The sequence below is a fragment of the Bos javanicus genome, chromosome 6, assembly GCF_032452875.1.
Source record: "Bos javanicus breed banteng chromosome 6, ARS-OSU_banteng_1.0, whole genome shotgun sequence".
In the NCBI taxonomy this organism is placed as follows: domain Eukaryota; kingdom Metazoa; phylum Chordata; class Mammalia; order Artiodactyla; family Bovidae; genus Bos; species Bos javanicus.
In genome coordinates this window covers 45,135,681-45,152,315 of record NC_083873.1, presented here as the reverse complement: position 1 = coordinate 45,152,315, position 16,635 = coordinate 45,135,681, and the positions used below count along the sequence as shown (strand labels likewise).

At 37.0% G+C, this 16,635-nt stretch overlaps 1 protein-coding gene across 3 annotated transcripts in view; it reads right to left on the bottom strand.

Moving 5' to 3' along the window:
* Positions 1-8,556: 8,556 nt before the first annotated feature.
* The window catches only part of PI4K2B (phosphatidylinositol 4-kinase type 2 beta), a 103,002-nt gene continuing 94,923 nt past the window's right edge, over positions 8,557-16,635 (bottom strand). For all 3 annotated transcript variants that reach the window (XM_061419828.1, XM_061419826.1, XM_061419827.1), the window contains exons 8-10: positions 13,369-13,502; positions 12,749-12,808; positions 8,557-11,002 (exon numbers count right to left, since the gene is read on the bottom strand). In XM_061419828.1, coding sequence (XP_061275812.1) covers positions 10,829-11,002; positions 12,749-12,808; positions 13,369-13,502 — 368 coding nt within the window. In that variant the 3' untranslated portion in view covers positions 8,557-10,828. The remainder of the gene's footprint in view (positions 11,003-12,748; positions 12,809-13,368; positions 13,503-16,635) is intronic.

The following is a 16,635-nucleotide window of genomic DNA, read 5'->3' as shown; positions in this document are numbered from 1 at the left end:
AATCCCAAGACGGGATGTATGTACATGTGCAGTTGGTTCACTTTGCTGTACAGTAGAAACTAACACAACACTGTATAGCAACTATACTCCAATAAAAAGTAATTAAACATTAAAAAACAGAACAAAAAATTAAATGAGATAGGCCCTAATTCAATAGAACTGGTGTTCTTAAAATAAGAAGAGACATCAGGGACATAAGTGCAAGAAGAAAAGGCCGTGTGAGGATACAGTGGCAAGGCAGCCACATACAAGGCAGGAGAAAGCCCTCACCAGGAAACAAGCTGGCTGGCACCTTGACCTTGGGCTCCCAGCCCTTCCGAACTCTGAGAACATTTATTTCCATTGTTTAAGCCACTCTGTGGTATTTTTTTCATGTCAGCCTAGAAAATTAAGAAAGGTGGTATACAAAGCATTCACATAAATGTTCCCAAATAAAAACTTATTTTAAAAAATGAAATAATTGAAACATATGGAAAACAGAGAATATTTAAAAGCACACCTAAAATCTGCTGCCCAGATTTTAACATATGTGGACATCTGGTCATACTTGTTTCAGATTAAAAAATTTTTTTTTATTTTTAATTTTTTTTACATTCATATGAAAGAAATCTGTTTATTGATCTTCCTTTGCAATTTAACAAGAAAAAAGTTGAGATAATGTTACAAAACAATTAGGCCCTTGTCTTAGAACTCTGTACAAACATTCCAGCCAGAAGCATCTCCTTTGCAAACAGAGCAAACAACAGATTGTTTTTAAAGAAACAAAATGTTCATACTTAAAATTGGTACCCTTTAGATCTGCTTCCATTTCCTCCTCAGATCAGATCAGATCAGATCAGTCGCTCAGTTGTGTCTGACTCTTTGCGACCCCATGAATCCCAGCACACCAGGCCTCCCTGTCCATCACCAACTCCTGGAGTTCACTCAGACTCATGTCCATCGAGTCAGTGATGCCATCCAGCCATCTCATCCTCTGTCACCCCCTTCTCCTCCTGCCCCCAGTCCCTCCCAGCATCAGAGTCTTTTCCAATGAGTCAACTCTTCGCATGATGTGGCCAAAGTACTGGAGTTTCAGCTGTAGCATCATTCCTTCCAAAGAAATCCCAGGGCTGATCTCCTTCAGAATGGACTGGTTGGATCTCCTTGCAGTCCAAGGGACTCTCAAGAGTCTTCTCCAACACCACAGTTCAAAAGCATCGATTCTTCAGCGCTCAGCCTTCTTCACAGTCCAACTCTCACATCCACACATGACCACAGGAAAAACCATAGCCTTGACTAGACGAACCTTTGTTGGCAAAGTAATGTCTCTGCTTTTGAATATGCTATGTAGGTTGGTCATAACTTTCCTTTCAAGGAGTAAGGGTCTTTTAATTTCATGGCTGCAGTCACCATCCGCAGTGATTTTGGAGCCCAGAAAAATAAAGTCTGAGACTGTTGCCACTGTTTCCCCATCTATTTCCCATGAAGTGATGGGACCAGATGCCATGATCTTCGTTTTCTGAATGTTGAGCTTTAAGCCAACTTTTTCACTCTCCACTTTCACTTTCATCAAGAGGCTTTTGAGTTCCTCTTCACTTTCTGCCATAAAGGTGGTGTCATCTGCATATCTGAGGTTATTGAGATTTCTCTTGGCAATCTTGATTCCAGCTTGTGTTTCTTCCTGTCCAGCGTTTCTCATGATGTACTCTGCATATAAGTTAAATAAACAGGGTGACAATATACAGCCTTGACGAACTCCATTTCCTATTTAGCCCTGAGGTAACAACTCTTTCTAAGTTGGAGGCCAATTTGTATGTTTCCTGTTGACTTTTTAATATATTATACTAGATGTATGCATATATCAAAAAGCAACCATAAGAAAGTACCATCAATCTGCTTTATATTTACATAAATGTGTAAATACTTTTGCAACTTAACATTTTTTCCTTCAACATTGTTTTGAAGTTTATGTGTACATTTTGATACATGTGGCTAACATTCAATTATTTTTAGTGCGCTGTGGTCTTCTATTGTATGGGTATACCACAATTTACTTATCCATTTTCCTACTAATACTCAGGTTGTTCTCAATTTTTCAGTATTATAAACACTACAGCATTGACCAATCTTGTATATGTTTCCTTGAATGCATATACTACCAGCAAACTTGTATCTTCAATTTTACAAGAGATTGATCTCAAAAATGATTGTACCAAGCTACAGGCTTTTACTTCTCCCAAATCTGATAGGTTTACAGTAGTAATTCAGTTTTTTGTTTCATGAAGAATACTTTACTTACAATGAGTTGTGTGATTTGATGATCTTTGACGAATGTATTCACCTATGAAATCAGGACCACACTAAAGACACAAAGTATTACCATCATCCCTCAAAATTTCCTCAGGCCCCTGTGCAAACCATCCACCCTCCCACCCCATACCCGACCAATCTCAGTCTCCAAGTAATCACTGGACTGTTTTTTTTAGCAATGAACTAGTTTTCATTTTTAAAAAATTTATGTAAATGGAATCAGATGGTATGTTCTGTTTGTGCCTGGCAGATTATTTTGGCTTGTTGTTCAGTCGTTCAGTCATATCCAATTCTTTGCGACCTCATGGACTGCAGCACACCAGGCTTCCCTGTTCATCACCATCTCCCAGAGCTTGCTTAAACTGATGTCCATCGAGTCGGTGATGCCATCCAACCATCTCATCCTGTCGTCCCTTTCTCCTCCTGCCTTCAATCGTTCCCAGCATCAGAGTCTTTCTAATGAGTTGGCTCTTTGTATCAGGTGGCCAAAGGATTGGAGTTTCAGCTTCAGCATCGGTCCTTCCAATGAACAGCCAGGACTGATTTCCTTTAGGATGAACTGGTTGGATCTTCTTGCAGTCCAAGGGACTCTCAAGAGTCTTCTCCAACACCACAGTTCAAAAGCATCAATTCTTCAGTGCTCAGTTTTCTTTATGGTCCAACTCACCTTTATACATTACTACTGGAAAAACCAAAGCTTTGACTAGATGGACCTTTGCTGGCAAAGTAATGTCTCTGCTTTTTAATATGAAATATAGGTTGGTCATAGCTTTTTTTTCCAAGGAGCAAGCGTCTTTTAATTTCATGGCTACAGTCACCATCTGCAGTGATTTTTGGAGCCCAAGAAAATAAAGTCTCTCACTGTTTCCCTTGTTTCCCCATCTATTTGCCATGAAGTGATGGGACCAGATGCCATGATCTTCGTTTTTTTCAATGTTGAGTTTTAAGCCAGCTTTTCCCCTCTCCTCTATCAAATTCATCAAGAGGCACTTTAGTTCATCTTCGCTGTCATGAGAGTGGTGTCATCTGTATATCTAAGGTTATTGATATTTTACCTGGTAATCTTGATTCCAGCTTGTGCTTCATCCAGCCCAGAATTTCGCATGATGTACTCTGCGTATAAATTAAATAAGCATCCTGAACCCTCCTCCCTCCTCCCTCCCCATACCATCCCACTGGGTCATCCCAGTGCACCAGCCCCAAGCATCCAGTATCATGCATCAAACTTGGACTGGCGACTCGTTTCATATATGATGTTATACATGTTTCAATGCCATTCTCCCAAATCATCCCACCCCCTCCCTCTCCCAAAGTCCAAAGGACTATTCTATACATCAGTGTCTCTTTTGCTGTCTCATAAACAGGGTTATTGTTACCATCTTTCTAAATTCCATATATATGCGTTAGTATACTGTATTGGTGTTTTTCTTTCTGGCTTACTTCACTCTGTATAATAGGCTCCAGTTTCATCCACCTCATTAGAACTGATTCAAATGTATTCTTTTTAATGGTTGAGTAATACTCCATTGTGTATATGTACCATAGCTTTCTTATCCATTCATCTGCTGATGGACATCTAGGTTGCTTCCATGTCCTGGCTATTATAAACAGTGCTGTGATGAACATTGGGGTACATGTGTCTCTCAATTCTGGTTTCCTCAGTGTGTATGCCCAGCAGTGGGATTGCTGGGTCGTATGGCAGTTGTGGTGGATTCATTTTGATATATGGCAAAACCAATACAATATTGTAAAGTTTAAAAATAAAATAAAATTTAAAAAATTAAAAAAAATAAAATAAATTAAAAATAAAGAAATAAAAGGCAAGATAAAAAAAAATTAAATAAGCAGGGTGACGATATACAGCCTTGGCATACTTTTCCAATTTGGAACGAGTCCATTGTTCCATATCCGGTTCTAACAATTTCTTCTTGACCTGCATACACATTTCTCAGAAGGCAGGTATGGTGGTCTGGTATTTCCATCTCTTTAAGAATTTCCTACAGTTTGTTGTGATCCACATAGTCAAAGGCTTTAGCATAGTCAACAAAGCAGAGAAGATTTTTTCTGGAATTCTCTTTCTTTTTCTATGATCCAGCAGATGATGACAATTTGATCTCTGGTTCCTCTGGCTTTTCTAAATCCAGCTTAAACATCTGGAAGTTCTTGTTTCCTGTACTATTGAAGCCTAGTTTGGAGAATTTTGAGCATTACTTTGCTAGCATGTGGAATGAGTGTAACACTGCAGTAATTCTTTCAGTTAGCATAATGATTTTGAAGTTCATCCATGTTGCTGGGTCTATCAGTTTATCTTTTCCTTTTTATTTTATAAATGTATTTTTTGCTTATCCATTCACCTGTTGGCAAATTTAGGTTCTACCTAGCCATTTGCTTTCATTTGTCCTGGGTTAGTAAAAGAAGAGTGCCTGGGTGTTATGATAGGTGTAAGTTTAACTTTATTCATTGTGGGTTTTATTTGTATTTCCCTGGTGATAATGTCAAGCTTCTTTTCATGTACTTACTGGCCATTCATCTTATTTTGTGAAGTGTCTATGTAAAATCTTTTGTTCATCTCTTAAATAAGTTATCTTCTTATTCTTGAGTTGTGCAATCTCTTTATATACTTTGGAATTCTTTATCAGATATATTTGTCAAATATTTTCTCCCTGTTTGTGACTAGAAATTTTAACTTCTGAAGTATCTTTTGAAGAGCAAGATGTTTTAGCTTTGATCAAGACCAATTTATCAATTTTTTCTCTAATGGTTTGTGCCATTTGTGCTCTAAGAAATCTTTATGAAAACAAAGTCAGAAAGATTTTCTCCTGTTTTCTTCTGTAAATTTTAGCTCTCATACTTAGGTCTTTGTATGGGGTTAAGGTGAAAGTTCTGTGAGTGTGTGTTTATGTGTCTAGTTATTGCAGCACCATTTTTTGAAAAGACTACCCTTTTCATTGAAATGCCTTGGCATCTTTGTTGAAAATTAGTTTACTATGTATAACTAATATTTACACTTTTTTTTTCTGGATTCCCTATTCAGTTTCATTGATCCATGTGCCTGCTAAGTTGATTCAGTCATGTCCAGCTCTTTGTGACTTCATGGACTGTAGCCCACCAGGCTCCTCTCTCCATGGGATTCTTCAGGCAAGAATACTGGAGTGGGTTGCCATGCCCTCTTCCAGGGGATCTTCCTGACCCAGGGTCGGAGCCTGTCTCTCTTTAAGTTTCCTGCATTGGCAGGGTTCTTTACCTCTAGCACCACCTGGGAAGCCCTTCATGTCTATCTTCATCCCAATTATCACTGTCTTGATTGTGTAGCTTTGTAAGTTCTGAGACCAAGTAGCCTTTAAGTCCTCCACCTCATAGTTCAGCTAAAACATTTCCATACACCTTTTAGAATTAGCTTGTCAAATTAAAAAAAAAGCCCTGATGGCATTTTGACTGTGTATAGACAAACTTGGGAGCATCAACATCTTAATATTATTTATACATAATCATGGCATTGCTCTCCACTTATTTAAATCTAATGTTTCTCATTTTTTTAAAAATAGCTGGTGTAGAGGGCTTGCTTATATGTCTTTGGTTGAACTTATCCCTAGGAACCTGGTATCTTTTGCTGCTACTGGTATCTTTGAAGATTTTCTAACTGATGTTGCTGGGATATAAACGTTCCAAAATTCACTTATCAATTCTAATATAGTTATTGGTAGATTCTTTTAAAATTTCTATGTGCATAATTATGACAACTGTAAATAATGACAATTTTCTTTCCAATCCTAATTCCTTTTAATTCTTCCCTGCCTTTACTGCACTGGTTAAGCTCTCCAGTACGATACTGAATACAGATTGTGAAAGCAGACATCCTTGTCATATTATTGATCTCAGAGAGAAAGTACTTAAGTCAGAATTCTGGCCCCCAAAGATGCCCATGTTCTAGCATCCAGAATTTGTGAATATATTACACGGCCAAGGGGAATTAAAGTTGAAGACGGAACTGAGATGTAAGCAAGCCTTAAGACAGGGAGATTAGATCAGCTGGGTGGGCCCAGTGTAATAACAAGGGTCCTTAAAAGTGCAAGAAGGAAGCAGAAGGGTCAGTGTCAGAATGATATGATGAGAAAAGCATTCAACCCACTGTTGCTGGATTTGGAGATGGAGGAAGAGGGCTACAACCCAAGGAATATCTAAGGTTCATAGACACAAGAAAGGACAAGCAGATTCCTTCCTAGAGCCCCCAGAAAGAAACAGCTCTTTGACGCTTGTATCAGCCTTCTCATCTGCACAGCTGTCAGATATGGAAGAGTTTGTGTTGTTTGAAGACACTAATGTTTGTGACTATTTATTACAGCAGCAACAGAAAACAAATACAGGAAACTTCAGGTTTTCCAGCACTAAGTATGTTTGCTGCAGAGTTTCTATGGATATGTTGTCTGTTTGCTCTTGGGTTCCTTCTAGTGTTTTTCTTACACATGGTTTCAACTCTAATGTTTCTTCTGATTTCTGTCAACATTTTATTTCCTACTGCTTACCCATCAAATTTTTCTTTATTTTAATGTAGATAATCAACCTCTTTTTTTTCCCATCTAATTTGAGCTTTTCTGATTTTGATGTTGTATTGTTCTTTCTTGGCTTCTATCATTTCTTGAATTTCTTCAGCATTTTAACAAATATTACTGTTTTCCTCTGCTTTGTAAATGTTTCTAGGATATCTTCATTTTCTGTAGGTATGTTATCCTGTCTTCTTAAAGCATGCCTTACCATGTGGTCATATTTAAAATGGGATGAACTTTGTCATACTTTGCTCCTTTATTTTCAGAAGATTTCAGTGAAGGTGGTGAGGTGGGCCTGGAATTTCCTGGTTTTGTGGTTCTAGGCTTCCCTCTTCTGCAGTTACTACAAATCATTAGATAACATTTTTTTTAAAATAACATTTTTAAATTATTATTTTTATTTTTTATCTTTTTGACAGTGCTTCACAACTTGTGGGACCTTAGTTCCACCTAGGGATTGAGCCCAGGTCCTGGGAATGAAAGCACCAAGTCCTAACCAGTGGACCAGGGAATTTCCAGATGATGTGGGGTTTTGTTTTTTTTTTTTTTGCTGTTTTTTTATTGTGGTAAAAGCCACATAATATAAAACATACTATTTTAACCACATTTAACTGTACAGTGGCACTAGGTATATTCCCAGATGACATGGCTTTTTAGGTACCTTCTTAGTACCGTCTGAATTGTCTTATCTGGTCCCCTGTTCCAAATGTATCAGGGCCTTTCTCTCCTTTATCCCCAGGGTCCTCTCCTTGTTGATGTCTGTTTTGTTCCTAGTAGTTTCTCTCAGGGTAGGCCTCTGTGCTCTCACCAGATATTTCTGAGAATGCTCATTACCTCCCTGCAGGCTCCTTTTATAGCTGCCACTTGAATGCTGACAGCCCTCTTCCAATTCTGATTGTGCTTTTGAATGCAACAGTTGATACTGCCTGACAACTGGGGCTCCTCCTTCTGGGGCTGAGGACATGTGGGCAGGTTCTGGGATCTTTAGCTCTTAAGACCATCACAAGACCCGCTCCCTTTCTCTCTGCTCACTCCTCCAACGCTGTTGTTCCCATTTGATCCTACTAGTTTCTTGGGTCCAGAGGGATATTCTTCCACCTAAATTTACTGAAGATGGTGTCACTGTGACTTTTCTTTTGCTATCTCAGTTGCTCTATGAGGATCTGACATTAAATACTCACTGTGGCTGCCATCTAGCCTTTTGTAATTGGTTTTTAATTTTAAAATGTTTTATATTTTTCTATTTATACTGTAACACCTAGGATAGGACAGACTATGGTAAGTTTTAACAAATAAATGCAAAATCTTAGTGACTCAAGCCCTTATTTCTTGCACATGTCACAGTCCAGTGCAGTTGGCATGCTCTACTGGTAGGTTTCCAAGCAGTGACTCACATGCCCTGGGTACTTCCACTTTGCAAATTCTTTGTTTATAGCCAAAGGAGAAGATGGGAGACTGGTCAGTGGTGACCACTGGTGTGATGCAGTGAGTTTTATTGCCAGATATGGAGGTCACGTAACATCCTTGGCCGGACTCCGTCACATGACTCCAAACTAACCACAAGAAAGGACTGGAAACAAAACCACACCGAGAACCTCTTCCTCAACTCTGTACAGCTGCCCAAGCAATTTCGGGAAAGAAAGTGAACTATAAACAGTACCCATCTCTTTGTATATCTGTAAAATGATTTAAGATGTAATCTAATCAAAGAACTAGTCACCACTGTTTTTAATAAGGTTTTAATTCCATTAGTACAAAACTTAAAAAAAATTTGGGAATCAAGTCATTTTCAAGACTACAAAAAAAACATGCCTCCATGTTTGCTGACAAATTTGGAGAATAAGGCAGCTTACATTTAAATAAAAATAAAAATGCCTCTAATTACAAAGATTCCAGTTAAATATCTTTTGGAATGATAACATATTAAATTGTACTAACATATAAAGTAAGAAAATGGTGGTTTGGCATCATTCATAAACATAAACATATTCACATTCTAAATATTCAATATACATACTTCAGGAGAAATATAGAAATCAATCCGTTTTATTACCTTTAGTCTATAGGTTTAACACTACAAATATACTCACTGAAAAAAATTAACGATATTTTTAAAAAAACGAAGTTTATGAAAATTTACAAAACACAACCAATGTATTCTGACTTGTAATCTTATCTTAAATATTTCAGCTTTATTTTTCTGACCTGGTCAGATCATTTAAAAATATATTCACACTATTTAATTTTAGTAGTAGCAACTTACTAAGTTTATGTTATAAAAATTATCTTGCCAGTGGAATCTGTATTATAACAAGAGACTTATGGGTATAAAAAGTAAATCTCATAGCAGAAAAAAAAAATTAATATAGCAATTATCAAAATACTGAAAAAACTGTCTTATGAGGGCAGTATCCAGATCATAAAAACTTATTTCATTAAGAAAACATCTTCAAAAGGCACATTTTAATTACTGGTGTTTATTTAAAGATAGTAGCTTGAGTTTTGAATTTCCAGTCAGTTTTTCATTATCTCAATACGAGGATCATGGAGGGCTGGAGAAGGTAAGAGAACACAGGTTTCCAATGGACATCACCAGGACAGCAGTATTCTTACTCGTCACATCCACAAAGAACAAAAGAAAGATGTAGAGGAAGGGAGGACTTTTGTTCTAATTCAACCTTCAGGAAATACTTTTTACATAAAAATAACTTAGTTTAAAAGATTACAGGACAGAAAGCTTGAAAAACACAAGGCCAAGACCACAGACTGCCCAGTTTAGTCTGAGTGGTGATGTTACTTGTTTGGAGCCTAAGAAGAGAAAGAAGCTTCTGCTTGCTTCTCTGGGATCAAATCTTCATATGGAGCTCATCTCAATTTAAACTACTCAGTGAGTTAAAAGTACTACAAATTCCCAGCATGTCAGACATATTGGTGTTTAAAATAAAATAAAAATGATATTATGGTTATCTCTGTCATGTTCCCCTTTAATTGGGGCTGATATTCTAGAGTTGACTGTAATTATAACATCAGTAATTCAAGTACTCTACAAAACTACTATTATTTTTAAGAGGTTATGTCCTAGGACCTCAAAATGCCATCCAATATACAGTTTGAGTTATGTTTTACTTTTCACTGAAGATTAATACTAATTGAAGTACTAAATTGAACCAGTACTCGGAAGTACTAACTGATTAAGTACTGATCCCATGCAAGAAACAGAAGGGATTTTTTTAATGCTATTTTGGAATTTCAGAATACTGGGGATCCATCTTCATTTCATATTATTTCCCTCAAGTCTCAATTGAGTGTTTCCATTTTTCTTTTTAAAGGTGGGAGACATCATTAGATTTTTTTTTCCTCACTGTAAACAAAATAATTGACAAAAATATTCTGAAGTATGAAAAAAAATGGTCATCAGTTACTTATACAAAATATAATTTTCTGGTCCCTAATAATGGTCACGTTAGGAGTATTTATTCAAGTTCTAAAATAGCAGCTTTTTAAATTAAGGCAACATTGCTTTATTCTTACCTATTTCTTATTAACTACTCTATTATAGCTCATAAGAGCACTTTTATCCTCAAAAGCTTTTTATAATGTAAGAAGAATTAACATGACCATTCTTGTCAATGTTTAAAAAGTATATAAAAAGTTACTGTATTCAAAGTCAACAAACACCTTATTTTTCTGTTTGGAATTCAAGAGTAATTATACTCATTTTAGAATGTGTAAACTGTGAAATTACCTTAAACTAACATCAACAACATAAAATACAATTTTTCTACAAAAATATGATATAAGAAATATATCACTTCTTCCCTGAAATAGAAATTTAATATTTGGACAAAAAACTGTAAACTCTGATTACATTCAAAAGATAGCCTTTTAGAAACTTATATTATTTGAGGCTCTGGCAGCTGGAGCTCTTACCAGCAGATTTATGTGACAGTATGTTTTAACCACACAAGGCCAAACAGTTGTTTCTCTCACAGCTGCTACCAGGAGGAAAAAAATGGCTTCCTGCAGTGGACAGTCTGGGTGAATGAATTGCTGAGCTGGATGATCCGACCCTGCCCTCCACCCTGACTGCGCTCCACAACCACACAAGGCATCTGCACCAGCTGGACAGGAGTCTTCCTGTCTCTCAGTGCCTGAGTGAGGTTTAAGATCTGTGGAAGGAAGAAAGTTTTCATCAGCTCAGAAAAGGTAAAGGCCTCAGTTCACTGATATTATTTTAACTATTCATAACTACAGCTTTTATTTCATCCATTTATGCCCAACAGAGACGGTGATGAGGAGTACCTGCTATCAATACAAATATGTGGAGTTATGTATGCTTGTACCTACACATCCATATATACAAACAAATGCACAAGATTAGAATTAAAAAATTTTTGCCAACCGACAACTCTGAAATATTCTAGAATGCATCTACATCCAGAAGAATTGAATCAGAAATGGAATAAAGTGAATGGTTCCACATACATACTGGTCAATGGTTCCATTGACACTGGTCCTAAACAGATACTGGTCTAAATAGTCTCGTTTTTACTAAATACTTGCCTTACCCACTCACTCAACAAATTTATTGCATGTTCACTGGGATTATTAATAGGACCTAGTATGAAGGCATTTCTTTTAAAATTTGACTAATAATGTTTATTAAGTTAAAACTTTTGAATTTTACATTAAATAGCAGTAGGGTCATGATCAATCTCAAGAAGAGCATTCATTTCCTATTCTGCCTGTGCCTATCTGAAACACTGGACCTCAGAAATACTAATTTACTTGAAATATATTTTTGCACATTATTTGAAAAAAAAAATGGCAGAAATGATGAACAACTACTCCAAGCCCTTCCATGTGGAATCTAAGGCCCTCCAAAATCTGACTCTCTAGCCTGCTTCTCCAACCATTTCACTTACTATTTAAAACTTATGACTCCAACAAAGCCCTGTATAAGCACAACAGTACACCAATAGGCATGCAAACTAATAACCTGTCCTCTTTCCTAGCCCTGGGCCTCATCAGAGCAAGGGCTCCAGGACAGAAGGAACTTGGTTTTACTCACTGCTTTCTCTCAATCACTAGAACAGTTTCTGGCACTGGTTCTGTCAATAAGCAATTGATGAATAAATACAATAGTTATTTAATTATATCCATTTGTTAATGTTGCATAATAAATAGTGCAAAAATAGACTTGTCTTCTTGGTCACAGGTCTGCAGCAGCTACCTTAAATGAAATGCATCTTTTAGAAAGAAAAAATTAATTAGTAAGTCACTGAATGACCATGTTCGCACTATAGTTTATTTTTATTTCAAGTCTTTCTTTTGGAATCTAAATACTAGTAGTAGAGTAGAAGAAGCAGAGTCACCTGTAGGTCAGCCTAGCCTTCAGGTTCATACCAGAAGATGCAATTAATACCCTGTGTTTCTAATTAAAGGAGCTGAAAAGGAATGAGAGGATTGAGTTACAACTAGTACTTTTATGTCCCAAGTAGTGCTCGTCCTTGTTGACATGACTATTTACTGATTGCTCTAGCCAAACATGTTCTCTGAGGAAAATCATCCACAGGGAACAGAACTTGCTATTGAAATATTCAAGCAAGTGGATTTGAGAAGGAGAAAGATACTAATACTCAGGAAAACAGTTATTAAAGTGAGGACAAGAATTAGCAGTAGCAGGAAACTGACTAACCAAATAATACACAACAAAGTAAAAAAAAAATCTAATATGGAAATATGGGGAAAAAAGAGTAATGAAATCAACTTTATTTCTAATCATCTGAACTATTTTGGTTCAGAATAAAGGACAGTACTGAGAGTTGTCTCTGCGTCACAATGGAGGAAAAAAGTTGACTACTGTTTCAGAGAGAGCTATTTTCAATGAACAAGATCTTTAAAAAGTAACCTACCTGACCCCTCATCACAGACATCTGCTTTTCAAAAGTGGCTTTGTCAAAATTCCTGTCCATCTATCACAAACAGAAAAGGAAACATTATTATAAAAATCAAGCTCTTTGAAAAAAACACTTGAAAACAAATGAACTCAACTTAGCACAGAAGATCATTGCAAAGCATTCCTAACAGAAAAAGTTACACAAAAAGATTATTTTTACTTGATGCATTTTTGTGTACCTCTAGAATGACAATAAATACTCTTACACTCCAACTTGTTCCAGAAAGTATTTAAAATGACTTTCTAGCCAACAGCTTTAGGCTCTTTTTAAGAGAATTAAATAATAAGAGATCACCAAACATTTCTTAAAATTCACAGAGTAATTTTGTAAAAGTTCAACTTTTGAAGAAAACAACTTCCCGAATTATAATGTAGTCGCATTTCAAAGAATACTCAAAGTTTAACTTCACAAATTTATGCTCCTATAAAGAAAAATGCTAACTCCTTTCTGTTATGTCAGGTTCTACTGCAAGCAGTGATATCAGAAGCAGTAAACTGCAAATTAGCTCTATTAGGAAAAACTCTTTTAAGATTTATTTCATTTTCTGAAATAGTTAAAACTAAAAATCTATTTACCTTAAAAAGTTCACAAAGATCTTCACATAAATCTTGCACAAAGTTCATGTCTGAAATATATGGCAGAACCAAGTTTTTTATTTCTTCAGAAAAAGGAACTTTTGCTTGAGGAAGCCAAGCCCAGTGAAATGGATCTAAAAAAAAAGTATTCTTATCAGTGAGGGGAAATGGTTTATTTAGACTCACATTTATTCTGTATTTTTCCTCTATAATTCCTGGGTTAACAAAAAGACAGGAGAAGTTATTGGATCACTTATTCTTTGCCATTTAAGTTATTCAAATTTCTAAGTTTAGATGGTTAATTCAGATGGTTTCCTTGGTGGCTCAGAAGGTAAAGAATCTGCCTGCAATGCGGGAGACCCAGATTTGATCCCTGGGTCAAAAAGACCCCCTGGAGAAGAGAATGGCAACCTACTCCAGTATTCTTGCCTGGAGAATTCCATGGACAGAGGAGTCTGGCAGGCTCCAGTCCATGCAGTCGCAAAAAGCTGGACAGGACTGAGCAACTAACACTTTCACTTTCAGATGGTAAAGCACAGTAAGGTATTTACCTGAGCTGGTTAGGTTTCTGAGTTTTAAACAGGAAAATAGTAAGTTTTGATAATGAGTATATCTCCAACAGCCCTATATCATATCTGAATGTCTGGCTGCTGTGTTTGGAAATTGAGCGGTACCTATAATTTGTTCACAACCCCAGATATCATGGCTGAGGTCTCCCTGCAGTTTCAGCCACAAATGGTCAGGAACTGATGACTCATTGGTGTGTGTATATGTGTCTGTGCTTAAAATTTTAAATCACTCGTAGGTCAATAGGTGGGCTTCCCTGATAGCTCAGTTGGTAAAGAATCCGCCTGCAATGCAGGAGACCCCAATTCGATTCCTGGGTTGGGAAGATCTGCTGGAGAAGGGATAGGCTACCCACTCCAGTATTCTTGGGCTTCCCTTGTGGCTCAGCTGGTAAAGAATCTGCCTGCAATGAGGGAGACCTGGGTTTGACTCCTGGGTTGGGAAGATCTCCTGGAAGAGGGAAAGGCTACACCCACTCTAGTATTCTTCTGGCCTGGAGAATTCCATGGACTGTATAGTCCATGGGGTGGCAAAGAGTCGGACACAACTGAGCAACTTTCACTTTCAGGTCATTAGGTAAGCCACTTTGAGAGAGCAAAGATTCATGATTTGGGGCTAACTCTAGTTCTCACCCAAGAAGACCATTAAATATACACAGTGCCAGGACTAGAAAGATTCATAAAGTAGTGAGATAATCTAGATAAAGGGTGCATATTCAGATTCTTACAAGAAAAGGTAAGGTTTATGACAGTATGATCCCGTACAGAACTACAGTTCATTCAAGGAGAATCTCTAGCTCTTTCCACTCAGAAAGCCCCGAGGAAAAAAACTTTGCCTTTAGAGTCATTTCTTCTGAATTCTCCTTTATCTATCTCTTTGAATACTATGGAAAGTACAGTCCATTCCAAAGAAAGCCTTCCCCTGACCAATTATGTAAAAGAAAAGCTCTGATTCTCTGCCTGTCTCTAATTCCAATCCCTGCCCCTCAACTTCTTTTATCACCGTTCACACTCTCCCCTAAGGCCACCAGTCATCTCCTAAGGCTCTTTCCAAAAGTCCGTGTGCAGTCCTCATGCTACTTCGAGTGTCTTTGCAGCAAGCAGCACTGTTCTCTATTATCTCCCTCTGTGAAATGCTCCCCTATGTGGTTTTTGGTGCTACCACTGTCTCAAACTTTACCTTTTGTCTTTTAAGCCATTTCTCTTTTGCTGGCTTTTTTTCCTGGTTTCAACACCACCATTGCCAGACTCTACACTTCGTCTTTTCTCTCCTTCACTTACTAAACATTCATGAAATGTCTATTGAGTACCTACATATCTCACATTGCCCCAGTGATGGCATTTGTTCACCATGATTTTCCCAGGTGCAACACCACCATGGCTTCCACTTACCAAGGTGACAGTTTAAAAATGACATCCTCAATACCAGTATTCCAACCTAGGGACGAATCCAGATCTCCCGCATTGCAGACAGATTCTTTACTGACTGAGCTACCAGGGAAGCCCAAGAATACTGGAGTGGGAAGCCTATCCCTTCTCCAGGAGATCTTCCTGACCCAGGAATCAAACTGGAGTCTCCTGCATTGCAGGCAGATTCTTTACCAGCTGAGCTACCAGAGGAGCCCCACCAAACATTCATGAAATGTTTATTGAGTATCTATGTATCTCACATTGCCCTAGTGATGGCATTTGTTCACTATGGTTTTCCCAGGTGATAGCAACACCGCCATGGCTTCCACTTACCAAAGTAACAGTTTAAAAAAATTACATCCTCAATACCAATTACTCTTTCAAGTTCTAGATCCTTATTTTTTGGTGTTTGTGTTTGGTAAAATTTTCCAGGTGTATTGCAGGCATCTTAAACTTGACACCATTAAAAGGCAATTTATATATAGATTCCAAACCATTAGAGGTAAAAAAAAAAAAAAGAACAAAGACATCTTAAGTCAGTTCAACCAAAGATAGGAAAGGAAAAAAAGAAAAAAACTGAAATTCATGGTAAATAGGAAAAAAAAAGATGGTAGGAAAAGTTCAAACACATCAGGAGTTTATTGAGACAAATTACAGAGTTAAGTGTAGCTATTAAAAGGATCTCAGATTAGGCAAAAAATCTTCAGCTAGGAGCTATTTCTATGTCATGTACTTAAAACAAAATGATGGAACTTGAAAATAAAAGTATAGAATAATACAGGTAAATACTAGTAAAAAGAAATGAGGCATAGCAATATTACAACAGACGAAATAAGAAATGCGAAAAACACTATGAGGGATAAAGAGGGATATATTTTACACTAACAAAAAGAACAAGTCACCCCAGCAAGATAAAACACTGGGACTCTGAGTGTGAAATACAAAGCAAAAAGTGCATAGAAATACAAAAAGAAATTGACAAAATCGCAATCACAGTGAACTCTGTCTCTCAAAAATTAGCAGATTAAGCGGTTAAAAAATGGGTCAAGAATATGATTTGACTACCAAGTTTTCATTAGAAGACAGACTTGGTGCTCAACCACATTCTTCTCAAAAATAATCCTTTAAATTGGCCATAGATCAAGTTAGCAAAGAATGACTAACAAATTTCAAATTTGGAAAGCTATCAAATTTATTTTACAAGGCTAACACAAGCCAAGAAATCAAAATCAGACATAGTCACTCAAAAATAAGGAATGAACCATGGCAAGGCTCACAGAGTGTGTTACAC